The 23,398-nt window shown below is 37.9% G+C and overlaps 1 protein-coding gene across 10 annotated transcripts in view; it reads left to right on the top strand.

Annotated features, from left to right (window-relative positions):
- DMD (dystrophin) overlaps positions 1 to 23,398 on the top strand; it is a 2,236,915-nt gene that overhangs the window by 1,525,997 nt on the left and 687,520 nt on the right. For all 10 annotated transcript variants that reach the window (XM_024988361.2, XM_024988358.2, XM_024988360.2 and 7 more), the window contains one exon: positions 16,586 to 16,818. In XM_024988361.2, the coding sequence (XP_024844129.1) occupies positions 16,586 to 16,818 (233 nt within the window). The remainder of the gene's footprint in view (positions 1 to 16,585; positions 16,819 to 23,398) is intronic.

The following is a 23,398-nucleotide window of genomic DNA, read 5'->3' on the forward strand; positions in this document are numbered from 1 at the left end:
GAATAAAAGCATATTGAGAATTTCATGAAGAGACTGCCTAGTCAGAGACAACATGGGCATTTTGGGTAAGTAGTAGAAAATAATTTTCTATAAGTAAAGTGAAGGCAAATTCAGATATTTAAACATGGTCCTGTGGTGTTTCTCACCATTTGTCTCCTCCTCCTCCCTACCTCACCAATCTCATTACACATGGTAGTGATATTCACATATACACATGGGTATATTCATGTCAGGGGCTACAGTATACAAAAAAGTGAGTGAAATAACCTGCAGGATAGCCAAATTCAAACTCTGACTGTGCCCTTTTCTCCCAATCAGAAAAGCATATCAGAATGTTAAGTAACTGAGAGTATTGTGATACTGACAATCTTAAATCTCCTCTAATTTATAAAAACTAATTGTAAAAATTCAGCTTTTGTCTGTGCTATAAAGTGTTAGTCACTCAGTCATATCCGACTCTTTGTGACCCCATGGACGGTAACCCACAGGCTCCTCTGTCCATGGAATTCTCCAGGCAAGAATACTGGAGTGGGTTACCATTCCCTTCTCCAGGGGATCTTCCTGACACAGGAATCAAACCCGGGTCTCCTGCATTGCAGGCAGATTATTTACCCTCTGAGCCATGAGGGAACCTCCATCTGTGATATAAGCCATCCTTAAAAGATCATGATACCATTTTTTGGCAACACTTAACTGAAATCAACTGTAAGGGGAAGGAACGGGAGTTTTGAAGATACTTGATCAGAGTAATATGAAGCAGTGATCAGCATGATAGAGATTCTCAACCTAGAGGCTGGAGATAAGTGAGATTTCCTAGTATCACTGAAATCAGTTCTCAAATCATTGAGCAAGTGTTGTCTGTGGATCAAATAAGTTATGTGTCTCCACATATATGTAGTAGATATTTTCAAAGTGACGTTAAATGGTACTACAATTAATAAAATGTAAAATTAGAATATTACTGAATTCAGAATAAGTGGATTTTTGTCACTGTTTTTCTCAATCTGTGCAATCTGGAGATGTGATTATTATGCAGAGGCATGTGACATTTTTGAGGTTGCAGAAGCATGTTCCTAATGAGAATCACTGGCACAGTAAAAAGCTTATTGAATTGAGAATTCAGAGCCCTAGATTCTGGTCCTCATTTGGTCTCAAGCCAGCTGGGGAATAGAAATCTTAGACAAACCATTCAATGCTTTAGGCCTTGATTTCTTTAGTTGTTAAATGATCAGTTTCTCTCAAATGAAACAGCTTTTGATCATGCTATCAGGTATAGTGTCTATGGCTTTAGGTATATAAAATAAGTTAACTTCTCTGAAAATCAAATTTCTATAACATATATGTCTATGGCATTGAAAAATAGTGACTGATAACATATTTTTATAGAATAGTTTACTTACTTATATGACTAAGTGATAACAGAATCTGATTCAATAAACCCCAAAAGATCATCCCTGAAAATAGATGAATGAAAGACCTCTGACTTGTTACTGTTTCATCTGTTAAATTCACCCAGTTGTAGTGACCTTAGGCCGCCACTGTCAGTGACAAAGATTGTCCATTTTAGCAATTCAGTCTCACAGTGCTTCAGTCCTTCGGTTCAGTTGCGCAGTCATGTCCAGCTATTTGCGACCCCATGGACTGCAGCACTCTAGGCTTCCTTGTCCATCACCAACTCCTGGAGCTTGTTCAAACTCAAATCCATCGAGTCAGTGATACTATCCAACCATCTCATCCTCTGTTATCCCCCTCTCCTCCTGCTTTCAATATTTGCCAGTATCCAGGTCTTTTCCAATGAGTCAATCCTTCGCATCAGGTGGCCAAAGTACTGGAGCTTCAGCTTCAGTATCTGTCCTTCCAATGAATATTCAGGACTGATTTCCTTTAGAATGGACTGGTTGGATCTCCTTGCAGTCCAAGGGACTCTCAAGAGTCTTCTCCAACACCACAGTTCAAAAGCATCAGTTCTTCAGTGCTCAGCTTTCTTTATGGCCCAACTCTCACATCCATACATGACTACTGGAAAAAACCATAGCTTTGAATAGACGGACCTTTGTTGGCAAAGTAATGTCTCTGCTTTTTAGTATGCTGTCTAGGTTGGTCATAGCTTTTCTTCCAATGAGCAAGCATCTTTAATTTCATGGCTGCAGTCACCATCTGTAGTGATTTTGGAGCCCAAGAAAATAAAGCTTGTCACTGTTTTCATTGTTTCCCCATCTATTTGCCATGAAATTATGGAACTGGATGCCATGATTTTAGTTTTTTCAATGTTGAGTTTTAAGCCAGATTTTTCACTCACCTCTTTCACTTTCATCAAGAGGCTCTTCAGTTCCTCTTCGCTTATTGCCAGGAGAAATATCAATAACTGCAGATATGCAGGTGACATCACCCTTATGGCAGAAAGCTTCAGTCCTTAAGTCCTTCTTTTCCACTGTTACATCAAATTGAATGGGAACATCATGCTGAAAATAGTGAATTGGCCCCACTTTTTGTTAGTGAATTGACCTTTCTGCCTAGCTATTTACTTCTGTCCGGGTCCTTATTTTCCACAAAAAGTGTACTTTATCAATTGAATGTATAGAAATTAATTTGTTGGTAAGAATATCTATTAGCACATAACAGCCATGCCTTTGAGGTAGGACAAAAGTAGGAAAAACAATGAAGAATTTCCACCTTTAATTCTTTGTATCTTAAAATATAGGTTAATATAGGCTATAATTTTATTATTGATATATTCTATTGAATGGTAGTTCATATACAATGTCATATAAGTCACAGGTATACAATATAGGATCACAATTTTTAAAGGTAAGCCTGGTAGGCTGCAGTCCATGGGGTTGCAAAGAGTCAGACATGACTTAGCAATTGAACTGAACTGAAAGTAATACTTTACTATACTATAGTAAAGGTATAGTTCATTTATAATAATTATAAAATATTATCTATATTCCCTGTGTTAGACAATATATGCCTGTAGCTTATTTATTTTATACATAATAGTTTGTACCTTTAATCCCCTGTCCCATATCGCCTTGCCCACCCCCTTCCCTCTCCCCACTGGTAACCATGAGTTTGTTCTCTGTATCTGTAAGTCTGCTGCTTTTTTGTTATATTCACTAGTTTGTTGTATTTTTTAGATTCCAAATATGTGGCATCATATAGTATATTCTTTTCTTTCTCTGACTCATTTCACTTTAGCATAAGACTCTCCAAGTCCAACTATGTTGTTGCAAATGGCAAAATTTCATTCTGTTTTGTGGCTGAGTAATATTGCATTGTATACATATACCACATTTTTAGCCATTCCTGATTGATGGACACTTGGGTTGCTTCCACATCTTGTCAACTATAAAAAATGCAGCTGTGAACATTGGGATGAATCTGCTACATTCCTGACTTCTACGATCTTCTATAGGCTGTAATTTTAACAATAATAAAGGAAATATATTTTACTCCAAACCAAAATATCTTGGGATAAAGGGAACATCAATTTTCGACTCGAGATGGCTGTTCTCTTGCTCTCCGTCCATCTCTTGCCCACTGGTGCCTGCTTCACCTGTATCTTATGCACAGGACTGACCTCCTTACATGGGCTTCCCAGGTGGTGCTAGTGGTAAAGAATCCATCTGCCCATGCAGAAGACATAAGAGATGCAGTTTCGATCCCCTGGGTCAGGAAGATCCCCTGGAGGAGGACATGGCAACCCATTCCAATATTCTTGCCTGAAGAACACCATGGACAGCAAAGCAGGCCACCACCATCCATAGGATCACCAAGAGTCAGTCCAAACTGAGTGTGTGTGTGCTTGTGCACGCAAGTGCTCACATGCATGTGCACACACACACACACACACACCCCTCCTCCATACTCGCCCCAGGCCCCAGCTGGTGATTGTTCTCATCAAAGGGGTGGTGAGGGGTGTGCCCTCTACTGGTCTCCCTGGTAACTGATGAGCCCACCTGCAGTCAATTCCCCTTCCTCTTGGAAGCAAGCCTACCAGCCACCATGTTCTGCCCAACCTGCAGTCCACTGCGCTCACTGGGGTGTCACGCCAGGGCCTTGCTGCAGACATGTAAGCTCCTCCATCCTTTAAACCACTGATGTCTCTGTCGCCAACTCTAGGTTCTTTCTTTGGTCTGGAAGCTGGGCACACACAGACCTTGGAGGCCTGCAGGATACAGCCCAATGTTACCTTTCTCCTAACAAAAAAATGAAGCATAGTTTTCTGTTGTGGACTGTGTAATTAACTTTACCTTAGAGTATTTATTTGACTCTGAAATATAACTCCATTTTACTTAGAACTTCATTTTCAAGTACTGTTCTCAAATGCAAAAATTTGGTGTAATTCTGTCTTTTATATAAAACACATCATGGGAATAGTACCAGTGTTACTAGGTTTAAATATGATTTACTGATTCTTTTAAAGGACTAAACATTAGCCCTGATCCGATAAAATTTTCTGTTCTTAAGTAGCAGAAATAAGAGGTTCAGCTTCACAAATCTTTTCAAGTGAAAATGTAAGCTATGCTCCTATTTCAGAAACCATGAACTATAGACTCACAGCTTTTCCAGACTCTCTTTACACTCTTAATCTGAGACCCATTCATCCAAAGGATTAGGACCATGAGATTTCGGGTCTGAAACGATAGGAAGTACGTGCATTGCTCCTAAGAGTAATCATGCTATTGCTTTAATAGCGTGATTTATAACCACTTAACCGTGTTTTTATTTATGATTACCTCTCCTTCAAAAGGAATTTGAGATGGCTTGGTGAGCATGATTTAAAGAAACAAACATCATAATCTTATTTTTGTGCCTGTAACAAGCAATTTTCCCTTTGTAATTGGTACTTGTTTTCTACCTTTGATTTTTGGTTCCTATTGTATAGCTCATAGTTACTGCACTTGTGGGCATAGTGTGCTCTTCTACAAGTTAAATGAAAACATGAATTGATTTTGATGGAGCTAGTTGAGCTACTTCAGTTAGTGTGTTTGCCATACCTGCAGTTTGTAAGGTGTTTACTGACCCAGAACTTTAAAAGCTAAGTTCAGCTCAGCACAATCAGATCAAACTAACACAAGATGGCAGTTACATTTCCAGTGTCATTATAGAGACAGAGTTCAAGACTTTAGTATTGGGATTTGTCAAACTCTTTGGTGTTTTAGTTATAGGATGTGTTCAGATTTCACTTACAAAGCTGCTACTCAGATGATAAATTGAAACTCAGCTATAACCAGAGTATAAAAACCTTTTTATAAACCTTTAAGTAGTAAATATGCCACCAAGTAGTTGCCTGCCTTTTGGTAAGTTTCCAGAGCATTCAACTGAATATTGAACTATACAACATGTGATGTTAATACATAATTTAAATAATATTACTCCAGAATTGAATGCCATGTTGCTTTTATGCATTAGAAAGGAAATCGTGTATTTAGGTGTCTAAGGGGTCAAAAGATGGTATCTTAGATTGGATTTCCTGGAAGCATGGTCTGAGACAAAAAGTTGCATTCATTAGGTTTAGTGGGAATGAGTATTGGTAGATCTACCTGTAAGGAAGTGAGGGCAGTGTTACTGGACAGAGTGGGAGAGGCTGATCCACAGAGCAGTGAATACTGCAGCCATGGGGTCACAAAGATTCGGACACGACTGAGCGACTGAACTGAACTGAACTGAAGCCAAACTGACAGAGAGCTGGGAGCTGGATTCATCCTTCATAGTTGTCTAAAATTGAGGCAGGTGAGCTGGGCCTTAATATCCTTGTACTGACCGACAGAAAGCCTCAGGGAGGGACGCATTAGCAGTCATTATTAACAGAACCTGGTGTGTGGGTCCGTCGACTCCAGGAGAAGTGCAATGGGGCCCCATAATATCCACCACAGAGAGGTATTGGCATATTCTTCTTTACCCCACAAAGGTTACAAAGAAGGAGGTGTAATGACAGAAAAAGAAATTGGTCATTTTTCACTGGGCCTACATGTGTCAGAACCACTGGTTATTTACAGGATGGTCTTTATTTTGGTATTCAAAGATCTCTTTTAAATCTCCTTAGCCCAGAAGGGAAAGAAAGAAGTCCACACTTTGGCTGGTCTATGGACTCCTTTTTGTAAAAGTTGTAGTGAAAAACACATAAAATTTACTATCTTAACCATTTAAAGTATACAGTGTGCTAATTTTTTGCCATTGCACAACAGATCTCTATAAATTTTTCATCGTGCAAACAGAAACTCTATAGCATATGATAGAATTTCCTTTAAAAAATTTTTTTTGACTGTGCTGGGTCTTCATTACTATGCATGGCCTTTCTCTAGTTGCGTTGTGATTTTCTCATTGTGATGCTTTTTCTTGTTGCGGAGCACAGTGGGCTTCAGCAGTTGTGGCCGGTGGGCTCAGTATTGTGGCTCAGTAGTTGTGGCACACGGGCTGAGTTGCTCTGCGGCATGTGGAATCTTCCCTGACCAGAGATCAAACCCATGTCCCCTGCATTGGTGGGCAGATTCCTATCCACTGTACCACTCGGGAAGTCCAGGATTTACTTCTTTGTAAGGCTAAATAATATTCCATTGTATACTTATACCACATTTTCCCTATCCATTTATCTGTCAATGGACATTTAGGTTTTTCCCACCTCTTGACTTTTTCAAAAATGCTGCAATGAACATCAGTGTCCAAATATCTCTTTAAGATCCTATTTTCAATTCTTTTGGATATACTATATATTCAGAAGTATGATTGCTGGGTTGTATGGTAATTCTAGTTTCAACTTTTTAAAGAAACTCCATACTGCTTCCCACAGAGGCTGTACCATTTTACATTCCCAACTACATTGCACACGGGTTCCAATTTATCCACATCCTCACCAACACTTGTTCTCATTCTCTCTCTCTTCCTCCCTCCCCCACCTCCGACTTTGATTTGCATTTCCCTGATGATTAGTGATGTTGATACCTTTCCATGTGTTTATTGGCCATTCATGTATCTTCTCTCAAGAAATGTATATTCACATCCTTTGCAGATTTTTTAATTGGGTTTTTCATGAATCCCTCTTTCATCAGTCAACTCAGAGCCTTCCTTCTTAAAATATAGATTGCTTGGGAATTTCCATCTAACTTACTAGATTTTGACCCTGGAGAAGTATTTTAATTTATCCAAATCTTAGTGTCCTCTCCTGCAAATTGATAGCAATGTTGCTCTCCCTGCCCACACTCAAGTGTTATGGTGAGAAGTCAATGGATAAAATGACTGAAATGACACTTTTGTGCTTTTATACTGTATAGCTCTGTACAGATGTAAGGTATTATTATGAATTTAGGCCAAAAGAATTTACATGTTAAGACTACTTAATACTATTTCATTTACGTTGGAGCTAATGGTTCCTTTGCTTTGTTCTGGCTGATGAAACTCTAGATTGAGACTCTAATGAATCAGTCTCTCTTTCCACCACCCTCCCTCTCTCTTATGCATCCCTTCAGGATTCTGCTTCATTCTAATCTGGATAACAACAGCAGCAAATGTTGGTTGAGGCCACTGTGTATCAGACATCACACTGGGCTGGTGATGAAGAAAAAGATAAATTTGATCCTTTAAGTAGCTTATCTCAAGGGTGCGGCTTGTGAGGGAGGACCTGGCACATGTTTAACAACTTGAAAAACTCACTGCTAGTTATTTTGCTTCTGAGGGTAAAAACATAGCTTACCCAAGCAAATATGAGACTCATTTGGACTGAATTATGTATAGAACACTGCTTACCTGGTTTTGTTCATGTTTTACTACAGAATCTTATCTTTAATATTCAGGTAGGGGCAATTCTGTTGAAAACAAAAAGCAGATTGGATCCTTTAAGAATTTTTCAAGGTGCTAAAATTTTTGATAGAACAGCAGTGTATTTACTATTATGAGAACTATGTAATGAACTCTAGTTGCTATGCTGTGGCTAGTCACTCAATCGTGTCTGACTCTTTGCAACCCCATGGACTGTACCCCACCAGGCTTCTCTGTCCATGGCCAGGCAAGAATACTGGAGTGGGTTGCCATGCCCTTCTCCAAGGGATCTTCCCAAGCCAGGAATCGAACCCAGGTCTCCTGCACTGCAGGCAGAGGGAAGCCCAAGAATACTGGAATGGGTAGCCTATCCCTTCTCTAGAGGATCTTCCTGACCCAGGAATCGAACTGGGGTCTCCTGCATTGCAGCCAGGCTCTTTACCAGCTGAGCTACCCAGGGAAGCCCTGTTTTCTAGCTGGTTATACCCAAATGAATGTATGCATTTTATTCTGATGGCAGTTTTAGAATTGATGATCATTCTTCATCAATAGCATGGTCTTTTTTATGGTCTGATCTGACTTTTCTTCCCTTGTTTTCTGCACTGGTCTGCCTGCTTCATGGCCATCATTATTACATTCTCTACTCTTTTCATTTACATAGTTTTAAGTGTACTAACAATGAATTTTTACTAAATGCTTGGCTTTTCAAATATCCTATAAAATATTGACTGCCTGAATTATAGGCATCATAGAATGATTATGTGTATCTTCAGTTTTCTCTTTTTCACACTCTAACTAGAAGACTCTTTCTTAACTGTGTTCTCTTTGTTGGATCAGCGTTTGTTTTATTTCTGTAGCAATGGGAGGACCATTTTAAACTTGTTTTGGATGCAAGTCTTTAATTGGTAAAAATGGAGGTTGTATCATGTATTGTTCTATAGCAAGTGACTCCCACATGTAGTGGCTTAAAATAGGAATCATTTATTTAGCTCATCATTTGGGGGTCTGCTTTGGATTGGGTGTCTCAGTGATTCCTTTGTTAGTCTCAGCTAGACTCACTCATGTATTAATGGTCAACTGGTAGTCAATGGCCTCACTCATGTGTTTGGTACTTGATTATTGGATGAGACAATGGATGTGACAGAGCCACTTGCCTATCATCATTCAGTAGGCCAGTGAAGTTTGCATAGTGGTGAAAGGTTTCCACTCATAGCCCAATAGCTAAGAAGTTCTCAAACCTTTGCTTATGGTCGTGTTTAATAATATCCCATCCACATTCAATGAATGCAGAAATATACTACGGCTCTTGATGGGAGCATCTGGAATGTCTCATTACAAGGGTATAGATGCAGGAAGAGAAAGAATTTGTGGTCATTTACTCTCTGCCAGAGAAGCTTTCACTTTTATCATCATGGCATTGCCTGTGTCATATTATTTACTGTCCCTCATAGCTATAGCTTCAAGTATTTACTGTGTCTCAGTGTCTGCCCAGTATCCTGTGGCTAAGAGAAGTGCTGAGTTTCACTTAACCTATACTTCTAAGGTATAGGAGAGCATAAACTTGGATGGACTTAAAGCAGGTGTCCCCAACCTCTAGGATCTAATGCCTGATGATCTGAGGTGGAGCTGGGGTAATAATAATAATAGAAATAACATGCACACTAAATATAATGTGTTTGAATCATCCCCAAACCATCCCCCCACCCTAGTCTGTGGAAAAGTTGTCTCCCACGAAAATGCTGGTGCACCAATGCGATGTCCAATGTGATGTAAAAGATGTCCATGTCCACTACAAATGTTAGGCAAGTATATAAACCACACACACACACACACACACACACAGGAGAAGGAGAGAGATTGAGGAAGAGAAATTTAAAACCCTTTGAATTAGTGATTTTGAACCAGAAGCAATCCGCCTCCCCACCCCCCACTCCCCCTGCCCCCTGCCCCGGCCGCTTTCAGAGACATTTGATAATGTCTGAAAACATTTCTGGTTGTCAAAACTGGGAAGGTACTCTGGCCAAGGATACTGATAAACATCCCACAAAGCACAGGTGAGCCCCTCACACCAAAGACTTATCCATGCCAGAATATTAACAGTGATACGGTTGAGAAACACTGCTTTTTATTGACTGCATGTGTGAAGAATTCATGAGTTATGAATCCATATATGAATAATAATTCATATATACAAGTTAAAAGATTCAAGCGAAAAAGAGGGAATGGCAAGGTTATTTCTGTCTTCAAATTAGTGTAGAAAGGATCCTTGTTTGGGTGAAGTCAGGTTGGAGATAGTCCTCAAGAATAATATTCAACTTGTGGGAGGAAACCAGATTTACTTGATTTTTTTTTTTGGCCATCACTCTGTGCAGCTTGTGGGATCTTAGTCCCCCAATCAGGTATATGACCTGGGCCCTCATTAGTGAGAGTGCAGAGTTCTAAGCACTGGACCACCAGGGAATTCCCTCACTTGATTTTTATAATCCATATTTTTGTGAGTAGTTCAAGGTGATCTTCTCTCCCTAATTAGAATGAACATTAGATGATTTTGTGGATACCATAGGCTATAAACTATAGCTCTTGGAGTCAAAAGTATTTGAGTAATTAATAATATTATATTTTGAGTGGGACATGCATGAAAAATATCTGATGATTATATCAGCCTTAGAAATAGGTATAGTGGTTAAGCACACTGTCTTAGCATTGTCATTTGTTAATGTGAAGCCCTCAGCAAGGTATTTTACCTTTTAGTTAAATGGAAATAATGCCAACCTGAAAATCATTTGGTAAACATTAAACAGGGCTTATCAGTAACCTTGCCTGGCATGTAGAAAACCCTGAGTAAATGATTGTGGTGAGAGTGTAGGTGGTGATCTCTTTTCCAAGTGGCAGAAAATATTTCTTACTTGGATTACATACTTGGTAGAAGAAAAGAATCAATTAAAAAGTGATAAAGTAGCATTGCTAAGCTTTAAAAGTCTATGGGTCTTACTGTCAAATAATTTGTTTCTCAAGTCCAGAAATATAATTGGTTATCATGAATCCTTAAGTTCCTTTTCTCCAGGACTTCCCATGTATAATACAAGCTCCTACTGTGCTAAAATGTAAATAATTGATGATAGTTGAATCATATATATTATTTCATCTTTAGAATGATGAGAAAGAATATAGACAAAAATACATGTTTATGGATTCACAGTGTTTGTTTCTAATTTTTCACGTGTACCTGTAGACTACAAATATTTAGAGAGAAGTGAGGTCCTTTTAGAGTCTACGCATGATTTCTAATTTTGGTACCATGCAACTTTCTCATATGGGTTTTATTAAACTACATGCCATCCTTCTAAATACTCAAAAAGAAAACTTTCCCTGTGTTGCTTGCATGGAGAACAGTTGTTTTATCCATTGGTGATATGGATAATAGCTAAAACAGTCTTTCCTATAGCTAGTGTTAGACAGTAATTCAATTTAACCACATATACCAAATGGTACTTTTTAGATATCTGTATTAGTGTGAGTCCAATAATTTATCATTTAGTCAGTGACTGATTTTTCAAATATCAAAGGAAAGAAAACCAAAAATTACCCACATTCATTCAACAAAGCTAGAAATAGAATATGTGTTCCTTGTTGTCTTATCAATCAAAGGAGACCTGTGAATTACAGAAAAACCATGTGTGAATACTTCAAAGAAAGTATTCCAAACACATTGTGTATGTGTTTTTTAAAAGATTTAGTAGTTCCTCTAAAGCTCTAAGTAAAGCTGTTAGTCTGACTAATCATGTACCCTCAAAAGCAATTTAAATTTTAGACTACAGAAATGTTCTTCAAACACTTTTGAAAAAATGAGAGTTCCCTCCTAAAGCTAACACCTTTTAATTAACAAAATACTCAGAGCAAAGCTGTGGTTTGCAATAGTATATTACACCTACTGTTACTCATGCTACTATTCCAGTATGCCAAACTTGATACCTTTCAGCAATTTTGAGCTTGACTTTTCGTATGCTAACTATGGAAAGGAAATAGTTTTTAGTAGAGTTATTTTAATTTTCTAATGAATGCATATGAAACACCTTATGCTACAATTAGTAGTCAAACTACACAGGGTCTGTGTGTGTGTGCATGCACTTATCTGTTGATATATCTATTTATCTTTTTACCTATCTACTTGGCTTAGTTATACACATTGTAATGCATGCTGTTCTGACATGAACTGATTAACCAAGGACACTAGCGCCTGTTGCTGGAGGGACGGTTAATAGTGTGACACCGTAAAGACTCTTCCCCATGCTGGAAGAGATACTTTCTCCTTCAGACTTGAGAAGGATGACCTTGGTTTTAAAGAAGCAGAGATTTGAAGCAACCATTACTAGGGCCAACTTCTTGTGACCCTGGGCAGTGGCCTGAGGCAAGGGGCAGATATCTCGACAAGCATATCAAACTGTGGGGGCATTAAACAGGAAGAAAAGGATCCCCACTGGCCGGAGGGGAAGCCATTTTTGGTGCTCCTTAAGGAGGAGAACCTGGAAACCCATCCTAGAACTTTGTGCTTAAGATTCTGTGTATTCATTTACATATCCTAACTGCTTCCCTGATTAGCTTTATGGGTTGAGAAAACTCTCAAGAAATCCTCTTTGCATCTTTTAAATTATACAGTTAAAAGAAGACTCCCCCGTAATGAGTAAATACCCTTCCCTGACCCTTGGCATCAAGATTCTGTTGCTCAGTCTGGGAAAAACCACTTAAACTACCTCTTGACCACCTAATAAGGTGATTTGCTTATGTTTTTAGTAAAATGACATAGAAAAGAAACAACCTCATTTTTTTTTCTCTTTAGATAAAAATAAAGGCATCTGAAAATGCAGTGTGAGTTGGTATGTGATATACATAATAAAATAAGATCTCAAAATTTTTCCTTTGACACATCTTGCTTAATAAAAAAATAAATAAAGTATATGCACATACATGAATCTAGAGTCAAGTCTTTTTGTGTTTAGTTGCTCAGTCATGTCTGATTCTTTGCAATCCCATGGACTGTAGCATGGCAGCCTACTCTATCTGTGGGATTCTCCAGACAAGAATACTGGAGTGGGTAGCCATTCCCTTCTCCAAGGATCTTGCCAACCCAGGGATTTAACCCAGGTCTCCTGCACTGCAAGCAGACTCTTTACTGTCTGAGTCACCAGGGAAGCCCCTAAGTCTTTTTAGGAAGAATGAAATATTTTCCAAGTAGTGTTATAGATAGAATTGGCCCATAAAATGTATGTGATAGATGAAAATTTGCCTCTTTCTAGTTTTTTATAGCACTTTTTTTGTCTATTCTTGGAGACCCAAAGTTTCTGGAGTTTAGAATCCAGCTCTGAAGTACTATCAGCTACGCTGTAGCCATCTTAAAATCCCCAACCCTAATAATGGTGCAAGATTTTGTTCTTCCTAGTGATTATTATATTTTAGTAATAAAATGTTAAAGATTCAATGTGTTTAAGACCCCAAAGACTAGTATAACTCTATGCCTCTGAGAGATTTTTATTTATTTATTTATTTTAGATTTTTAGTTATACACTTACCCTGGTACCCCAAAAAAAGACAGAAATCTAGAGTTGGGATTTGAAAAGGAATTGAGGCTTTTGTCTGGGGAAGGGAGAGGAGTTTTTAAAAAGTATATAGAGCATATGGAAGGGCAAAAAAGTGTGAGATGGTCTGTTCTAATTGGAGAATGCCACATAGAGACTGAGAGCATGGGAAGAATGGAGGGAGATGAGGCTGGAGTTGGAAGTCTGGTTCAGAGAGCACAGGACCTAAAAAGTCATGCTAATTTAGAAGGTGAGCAGCCAATAAACATTGGTTGAACAGCAGAAGGGAAAAACACACACAGTGTATCTACTGTCAGAGCAGTGCTAGGAGGATCAGTCTCATTCATGTATTCAGAGGTCATAGTTGAACACCTGCTCGATTCTATGACGCCCTTCTCCTGCCCTCAATCTTTCCCAGCACCAAGGGACTCTCAAGAGTCTTCTCTAGCACCACAGTTCCAAAGCATCAATTCCTTGGCACTCAGCCTTCTTTATGGTCCAACTCTCACACCCATACATGACTACTGGAAAAACCACAGCTTTGACTATGGCCTGCCCGATGAGTCCATAAATCATATCCTTTGCCCATAGTGGCAGCATAGATGGCTGCATTGCTCTGCCTCTCAACTCTCCTCTGAATCTTTTTTAGCTGTCTTTGTACTTGGTGATACTTTTTCCCCCATTGGAGAATTTTGTGATATTACCCTCTCAATGTTAATTGTACTTTTTAGTCATCTTAAAACATTATTTTTCAATCTCTGGTCCTAGCCTTTCTTTCCAGTAGACTTACCCACTCCAAAAAATGTGTGTTCCAGAAAACAGTTGAAGTCTGATGATTCTCTGCCTTTTTATTCTTGGCTATATAGAAATTTAAGATGACGTGATCATTTCCACTTCATTAAGCTACTTCTTTGTTGGTCAGAAACAAGTCTAGAGAAAAAAAAAAATCTCATTCCTACTCTCTTTTGACAGTGAATTTTTCATCAAGTCAGTTAAAAAAAAAGCATCTGACATCTCCCAGAACCTTGAAATCCTCCCCAAAATACTGTGTGTTGCCAGAATATCTATTGTTTTGTATTTTAAGAACAATCTGTCCATATTTCCTAGTCAGCTAGGCATTCCACAGTTAGCTCCTACGGTGATATTCTATTTTAGCTCTCTTTTCATCCTCACCCATGTGTTCTCTCCAGGAATTCGGCTCTTCTCTTGGAATCCCTTTTAAGATTTTTAGAACCTATTGGCTCCCATGCTTTCTCCTACTAGGCTGTGGAGTCACAGGATGCTATTTCTGCTTCAGATTATGTTTCATTCTTTCTAGAAAAAAACCTTAGAGTAGTGAGATAGCTTTGGGAAACTATTTCTTCTCCATCTCCTCAGTATCATTGTCTTTTTAGTCATTACTTCTTGGCATTAGTTTTTTTTTTTTTTTTTTTTTAAGTCTTTATTGAATTTTCTACAATATCGCCTCTGGTTCTGTGCCCTGGCATTATGGCCCTGAGACATTTTGGATCCTAGATCCCCAGCCAGGGATCAAACCCACACCCCCTGTACTAGAAGGCAAAATCTTAACTACCAAACCTCCAGGGAAGTCCCAATCTTGGCATTAGTTTTCATTCTATCTGTCACCTCACTTTTTTTTTTAATTTCTGCCTTGTTCAAGATTTCTTCTTCCACTTGTAGGAACCTCTTGTTCTCCCCAAGAATCTTGAGAGATAGGAGAAATGCCTCCATTCCTTTCATCATCTTCTGTAACAAAAAGACAACCTTAAAAAAGCTGAAAGTGATATAACCATGAAAAGTCATTTATGGTCACGTCAGAATGGAATGCCATATGGCACATTTTCTTCATGCTTCTAGAACAATTGCCTTATTGTCCATACCTCCTGGATTTCCCACTGAGATGCTGTGTTTGCAGCTTTACTTCAAAACTTTCCTTCTGAACTACACAGGCCACTTTTTCTTCACTACCAGTCTCCTGGGTGTATCAGGCTCCAGAAGCCATTGCCTATGAACTCAATGTGACACTCCTTATCCTTCATCACTCACCTGAGATAACCCAGCTGTTTGTTGATATTTATTTGTTGATATTCACACCAGCAAATTCAGCCCTTCAGTACATATAGGGCTATACTAGGCCTTTGGCTGAGTTTTTCCCCAAATATTTTATATATTTCAATCCCTTATCTCTAACTTCTCACCATATTTGTTTATCATTCTGCTTATTTATCATATATATATATATATATATATATATAGTAATACCTAACGCAATTACCTACTAGTGTCAGGAACTATGCTAATATTTTTCCTTTTATTTTCCTGGTACTGTGCTATGTGCATTTCTTGTATTAGTCATTGAATCTACACAGTTGCCCCTATGACATTAACCCCATCATTATCCTTACTTGCTGAAGAGAAAACCTGAAATTTAGAGAAGTTTGGTAACTTAACCAAGGTCACAGAGTTCCTAAAACAGAGAGAGGTATTCTCTCCCAGGGGGGTTTTAGTCTGAAACTTCAGATCTTAACTATTACCATATGCTACCTTACACTACAGTGTTCACCACTATTCATATTAATTTAATATTTCTTAGTAACTTTGAAACCATGTTTCATTATCCAAATGTAAAAACGTTACTAGTCCTGATTTTTCAAAAATAACTAGCTTAGATTTTCTTCACTGCTAGCCTCTTTATTACCAGTCTGAAAGCAAAGGAAAAAAAAAATATATAAGCTACTCCCAATATAACAGAGCAAAGACAAGAACATTTCATTGGCTTTGATTTCTCTAGAGTCCACCACCAAAGTAATTTACTTCCTATTCAGGGAAATCATAAGTTTGAAATAAGATCTTATCCAATCTTTACTTTTTTTCCCCTCTTGATTAAAAAAAATAGGTAAAACTTATTTACCTGGCACAGTCTGAATACTTTCTATTTTTCTTTACCAGTTCCACAACCTGTATAATTGTCATTGAGAAGGACTTTCTAAATTAAATTAATTGCTCAGCCATGAGGATAATCAAAACCATTTGAAAGACTGTTAAATGTTTATTAATGAAAAGTTGGGATCTTTGAATTTTTCTATAATGCAGTACTGTCTAAAGTGTCCATATGGTTAGGGGAAAAACACATGATGCCATAAATAATACTTCGGTTGAAACTGTTGCCTTTACATCAGTTTTATTTTTATTGAAATTGTCTTCTTATCTTCTGTTTCTAATATTTTCTTTTTCTTTTTTTTAAAAAAATTTAGCTCCTAGTCAGACGGTTGCTCTGGTGACACAACCTGTGGTTGCCAAGGAAACCGCTGTCTCCAAACTAGAAATGCCATCTTCCTTGCTGTTGGAGGTCCCTGCACTGGCAGATTTCAACCGGGCTTGGACAGAACTTACCGACTGGCTGTCTCTGCTTGATCGAGTTCTGAAAGCACAGAGGGTGATGGTGGGTGATCTTGAAGACATCAACGAGATGATCATCAAGCAGAAGGTATGGGGAAAACAGATCACAGTTGGCAGAGGTTTGTCTTGAAAGTGAAGACTTTCCACAAGTCACTTAATTCTCTAAGACCATTTCCCACCAGTTTTTATGCAGTTTTTTTCCATCAGCCAACACACTCCTCCGTTTACTCTGTTCAGTCCAAATATGATCAAGGAAACAAATTAATGCAGTTGTCTAAAACAGCCATAAACTGCACAGGAATACTGGGAGTAAAAAAGCATAACCCTTAAAGTATAATTGGCTTAATGAAATTCACTAAACAACTAGTATTTTAAAAATCTATTTTACATCAAATAAATACCTCATTTGAGCTATTTACATTTAAACTGTTTGTTTTGGTACTCTGCAGCCAAAATATATTCCAGAATCAAATATAATAATCTGGGAATTGGTTATTCAGTCTTCTGAGTTGTCCATGCCAATTTTCCTCCTCCAGTGATAAGGATAATTGAAAATAAGCTACAAACAAGAAAAGTAACAAAACATAATGCATTTTTAAATAACATAGATCTTAATATTCATATTTACTTTTAATGCTATGCTCAAACATGTTTTTAATGCAAAGATTGCATTTCTCAGCCTCATTGCAATCCACTCTGCAAAATTATGACATCAATGAGAGACATAAGAATACACTGAAATAAATATGATTTACCTAGCTAGAAAAAATATACTGTATGTCTTTTATATTTCTGAATGAATAAGAATAGTAGTTTTGAAAGGTTTATATGCTATAGGTTTTCACTTGTAAATGATTTTTCAAGTCTTTATTCTGAAGAAGTAATAAATTGTACTGAAGTTGTTTAGCTATTACTTTTTGAAAAAACAGGGAGTAGGGGCAGACAGATTTATTTTTAAAATGAACTTCAGCAATTCAGTAAGAATGCAAATTATTTAATAGTAAGCAACCTGCAGTTACAGTATCTTAATCTTAGACTCAGAAGACCTGAATTTAGTGGTCTTTTGTCATTTGCAAGTGGCATGATTGTGGTCAAACCATTCTCTGGATTTTGGTTTCCTCTTCTGAGAGCAAGGCTCAAAGAATTCACATTCACATACATCATATAGTGTTGGTTATGTGTGAATATAAAGATATGTAAATATATATATATATATATATATATATGCTGTTGCTGCTGCTGCTGCTGCTAAGTCACTTCAGTCGTGTCTGACTCTGCGCGACCCCATAGACGGCAGCCCACCAGACTCCCCCGTCCCTGGGACTCTCCAGGCAAGAACACTGGAGTGGGTTGCCATTTCCTTCTCCAATGCATGAAAGTGAAAAGTGAAAGTGAAGTCGCTCAGTCATGTCTGACTCTTAGCGACCCCATGGACTGCAGCCTACCAGGCTCCTCCGTCCATGGGATTTTCCAAGCAAGAGTACTGGAGTGGGGTGCCATTGCCTTCTCTGAAGTATATATATAGTTATCTATATATTTATATAAATGTATAGTTGGTTTTGGAAAGCCAGTACAGTTGTCAGTCCAATGGGAGATTGCTTCTGAAATCCACCATGGATAACAAAATCTGCAGATGCTCAAGTCCTATAGTTGGCAGATAGGGAGGGTCAACTCTGCTAATTAAAAAAAAAAAAAAAAAACATGTAATTGGACCTGCACACTTCAAACCTGTGTTGTTCAAGGGTCAATTGTATTTAAATTTGTTCACATACACACACGCACATACACACATCTGTAATCTCTCTTCTCTTGCTAAATAGTAGGGATGCTTTTCCTGCTTCTTCCCCTTATATTGTGAGGGGGATTAAAAAAAAAAGATGAGTTTGGGCAAGTATTTATTATGATATCAGAAAATAAGTATCTCCTCTATATGGAGTTTTAAGTAAATTCTGACTTTACTGTTTGAGGTATAAGACATGAGGCAGTATCCCACAAGTGCTTTATAAACTGTAAAATGCTATCTGCCTATTTATTCATATATTCTTACAGTAAGTTTATATTGAGCTACTACTTAGTGCCTGGAAAATACAGAGTTGGATAAGATAGGGGCAAAAAAGCATTGACAGCACTCTAATAGAAATAAATTTTAGCCCATATTTAGCATTAATGATGTCCCAGCCACTTTTCTAAGTACTTTGTGTATCTGTGTGTAGACTTAGTCACTCTGTCGTGTCTGGCTCTTTGCAACCTCAGGGACTGTAGCCCGCCAGGCTCCTCTGTCCATGGGGACTCTCCAGGCAAGAATACTGGAGTGGGTGGCCATGCCCTCCTCCAGGGGATCTTCCCAACCCAGGGATCAAACCCAGGTCTCCCGCATTGCAGGCAGATTCTTTACCATCTGAGCCACCAGGGAAGCCCTTGTGTATACTACTTAATGTTTATAACAGTACTGATACTTACACTAAAGCACAGTGAGGTTAAGTAACTTACCCAAGGGACTTCCCTAGTGGTCCAGTGGTTAAGAATCTGCCTAACAGCACAGGGGACGCAGTTTCAATTCCTGGTTGGGGAACTAAGGTCCTGCATGCTGTGGAGCAACTGAACCTGTGCTGCAACTAGACAATCCATGTGCAACAACCAAAGATCCCTGAATGACAGACCTAACACCTGATGCAGTCAAATAAATAAATACATATTTTAAGAGGTAACTTGCCCACGGACACATAGTAAAAAGACAACAGTGAGATTTGAACTCAAGCAGTCTGGTCCAGAATCCCCACCCTTAATCACCACAGTTTTCTGCTTCCCTTGGATATCCTTGGGTGATGCTCCAGGGACTAACTTCATGGCAGGGACATCTAACTAAGCCAGGGAGGAGGATGGATGTCAGGAAAAGCTTCTTGAAGAAGATAAAACCCAAGCCAAGCATTCAGGAACAAGTTGGAATTAACCAGGTAGATTAAATGACAGAGGCCAAGTGCTTTTCACTGAGGTTAGCAGTACAGTATGTTATAGAAAGTGTGATTCCATCTGGCTGGAACTAAGGGGATGAGGAGGGAATTGATGTTGCATAGAGAAGGGTAGAGCTAAAATATGGGGATTTTCCCTTACCAGACTACAGAGGGTTGTGTTTTTTTTTAATTGACATGTAGTATTACAGTAGTTTCAGGTGTACAATGTAGTGATTGGATATTTTTATCCATTACAAATTTATACAGTTTAATTCATTAGTCTGCTATAAAATAGGCTATCCTACACAACTATTACACTATCGACTAAGGAGTTGATTATGGCCCACAGGTGGTGGCAACCCTTAAGGAATTTTAAACAAAGAAGTATTGATAAAAGCATCAAATGTAGTTTAGTTGCATATTATTGATAGGTTTCTCTCCATGCAAGCAACCAATCAAGCAGAAAGTAAATTTGCTCTAATTAGCATGAGGGCAGTGGGAAAAGATGGGGCTTCCCTGGTGGCTCAGTGGTAAAGAACCCACCTGCCAATGTAGGAGACGTGGGTTCAGTCTCTGGGTCAGGAGGATCCCCTGGAGAGGGAAATAGCAACCCACTCCAATATTCTTGCCTGGGAAATCCCATGTACAGGAGCCAGGCAGGTTACAGTCCATGGGGTTGCAAAAGAGTTGGACATGACTTAGCAACTGAACAAAAACAATGGAAGAAGACCCAGAAAAAGAAAAGTGATCTAAGTGTGCCTGGGCATTTAGTTATCAGGCTCTACTTGAGTCTCCTTGTGACACTATTTTTCTCTTTATTCTGTGTAGCTGTTCAAAATTTAAAGTTTTAGGAGTCCAGCTGACCTTGCTTAGGTCAGACCCCCACCTCTTAGCTAAAAGAAAGCAGAGAACATTGATTTAAACCCCTCTCCTTCCAAAGCTCCTTACACTGGAGGAGAGATCATTTACCCGCCCCCAACCCTAGTCTAAGCAATATGTTTATTTCAGCTTTGCAGTATAGAGACCTGAAATAAAACTATTTATGCCCCGGTACTATAAATATAATTTTGACACCTTCACATTCAGTAATTGGTTCTCCAAAAAACATAGATTGCTTTCTGGATAATGTGAATGAAACGTGATAAATAAGTTTCATTTTTTACAGAGATTAGAGTTGGGAGATTGTAATTGTAGCTGCAGAGCATCAGAAATTAGAAAAGATGATGTAACAAAACATCTTATGACTCTGAGAGAACTTAATTTTGATTTTATTAACTTCAGACCAAACTTTAGAGATGCAGTGATTAAAATACGGTCCCCAGAAAGGGAATAACAAGATGGCATTTGAATAAGTTAGCTTTTCATAGTTCTAGACCTGAAATTGAAAAATCACACATTTGCCATTAAGCTTCTGTTCTTTAGCGTAAATTGTTTAATTAAATTCTTATCTTAGAAAATTGGGAGCTGCTACCATTTAGAAATGAAGATAATATTTACTAAGTGAATTATATTAAGCAAAACTGAAAGTTAACATTACAACTATAATTTTGTAAAAGATTGTTATATGTAGCCATTTAAAATATTAAGCAACTCGACTGCTTAATTTTAGAGTAAAAAATATGCTATTGTAGAGGAATAGAGATGTGTGTGGAATATGGAAATTAAGCCTTTAAAAGTAAAACACCCATGAAGCTCTAAGTTTATTTTCTAAAATTGGGAATTTATAGCAGAGGATGATTTGTAATAGATAGTTTAGTGTCAGATAAATCTGATAAAAAATGTTTTTCCTATTTCATCACATGTTTAAGTAAAATTGCTCTGAAGTAAAATTGTTTTGACAATTATTCACAGTTTTCTTTTACTGACATAATATATCCAGTGAAGGAGAAAATATGTCTAGAGTTTTTCTCTGAAAGTGATGATTAAGTATGACCCTTAAGGAAGGGAAGTTGGGGTAGAGACAGAGGAAGGGGAGGAGAGAAGGAAAGAAAGAGAGGAGGGAAAGAAAGAAGGGGAGAAGGGAAGAGAAGCGGGAAGGAAGGAAAAAAGATAAGAAAGGAGAAATAGAAGGAGGGATGGAAGATACAGAGGAGAGAGAGGGTGGGGAGCTAGAGTTGTGAATGGAAAATCTGGGCAGAGGTCCAGGCAGTGGATAGATAATTGGATTGTTATCAACAGATAGGATTTACATGGCCATGAGATATCATTATTTTTTCTACTAGTGTCTGATTACCTGTGCTAAATAAATTATAGTCTTTTTTCAAGTCATTTTGGCCAGGTGTTCAGGGTAATTCACCACTAAATCTGAACCACAGGCACTTGTATTGAATAAAGAATTGAATAGGCAAAAGAGTTTTGTCCTCTAATAAGACCTCTCCAGGTTGGGGTTGAGACAAATTGACCAATCTGGACAAGATGATAATAGCATTGTTCAAGATTCATTTTTAACTGCACATTATACTGCTACCTGGGAGATTTCATTATCCAAAGATTGAATAAGCAGTTTTCGTGGGTACAGTGTATATTTAAGTGGGAAATAATTACTTGGATGTGCTTAATTTTTTTTTATTGTTAAGGTCAGAGTCTTTAATAAAAATTCTATGATTTTTTTTTTTTTTCCAACTCTGGCTGTATCTACACAAAGAGCAATTGAATGGCTCCAGAAGCATCCTGATTATAATTTTTGTCAAATACATCCAACCATAATCTGATGACGAAAGAACATGTCTAGCATCAATTTAGAAGGATTAAGTGGAACATTGTGGGAGTTGGGGGACAATGGCATCAATTGTTTAAAAACAGAATAGTTCTTGGTATTATTCTATTGCCATGAGCATAGAAGAAAAGAGGGTATTACAAATAGTTTCCCTTATTCCACAAATGAGAAAGGTTACAGATAATATAGTAACTTGGTATATAGTCACTTTGTGAATGTAGATGCCCTAATGGAAGTACAGACCTCTTGGGAATAGATGTTTCTTCTTTTTCCGTGGGCCTACCCCTTCTTAAACATCTCCTCATTTCTCCACTACAGTAAAAGAACAGTTTATTTCCATGGGTATCCAATAGATTTCAAAAGTTAGATGTCAGTCATCTTAGTGTGAGGAGATTAATTATTCTGTTTTTATCTTTTCTCAAACAACCATCCAGTGGTTGTTTTATCTTTTCTCAAACAACCGTCCAGTGCTCATCTCATCTGTTCTTTTCTGCACAACCTTGTTTAAGAAACACCACACCAGAGTTTACTGCCTTTCCATATGTAGAAGATGTGTTGCATTCTACAGAGAGTAATATGGCACTGACTATGTTTGGCTGAAGATATTTGCAAATTTGTACTACAGTTATCTTCTGAAAAATGTACATGTCTCCTGTAGAAAGCTGTGGATCATTATTCTGCATGCAGTTTTCTTTCCTTACCTCATGAGAACCAAATTCACTGTTATCTTCACTGAAGATCATTAAGACATGTCATCAGTAATATGACTTATACTCTCAGATCATGGCAAAATTAACTCCTATAAAATACAAAAGTCTTTGAGTTGCAAACACAAAAAAATCCATTTTTTGAAATACTATAATAACCTTTTTTATGGAAAATGATATATACTTGTTTTTGATTAAAGATAAACATAAGCTTTACCAAACCACATATTTCAGTGTATGTGAATGGAAATGCAAATCTTACTACATTTCAATTCAGTTCACTGTAAAATTTTC

The sequence above is a fragment of the Bos taurus genome, chromosome X (assembly GCF_002263795.3).
Source record: "Bos taurus isolate L1 Dominette 01449 registration number 42190680 breed Hereford chromosome X, ARS-UCD2.0, whole genome shotgun sequence".
Lineage (NCBI taxonomy): Eukaryota > Metazoa > Chordata > Mammalia > Artiodactyla > Bovidae > Bos > Bos taurus.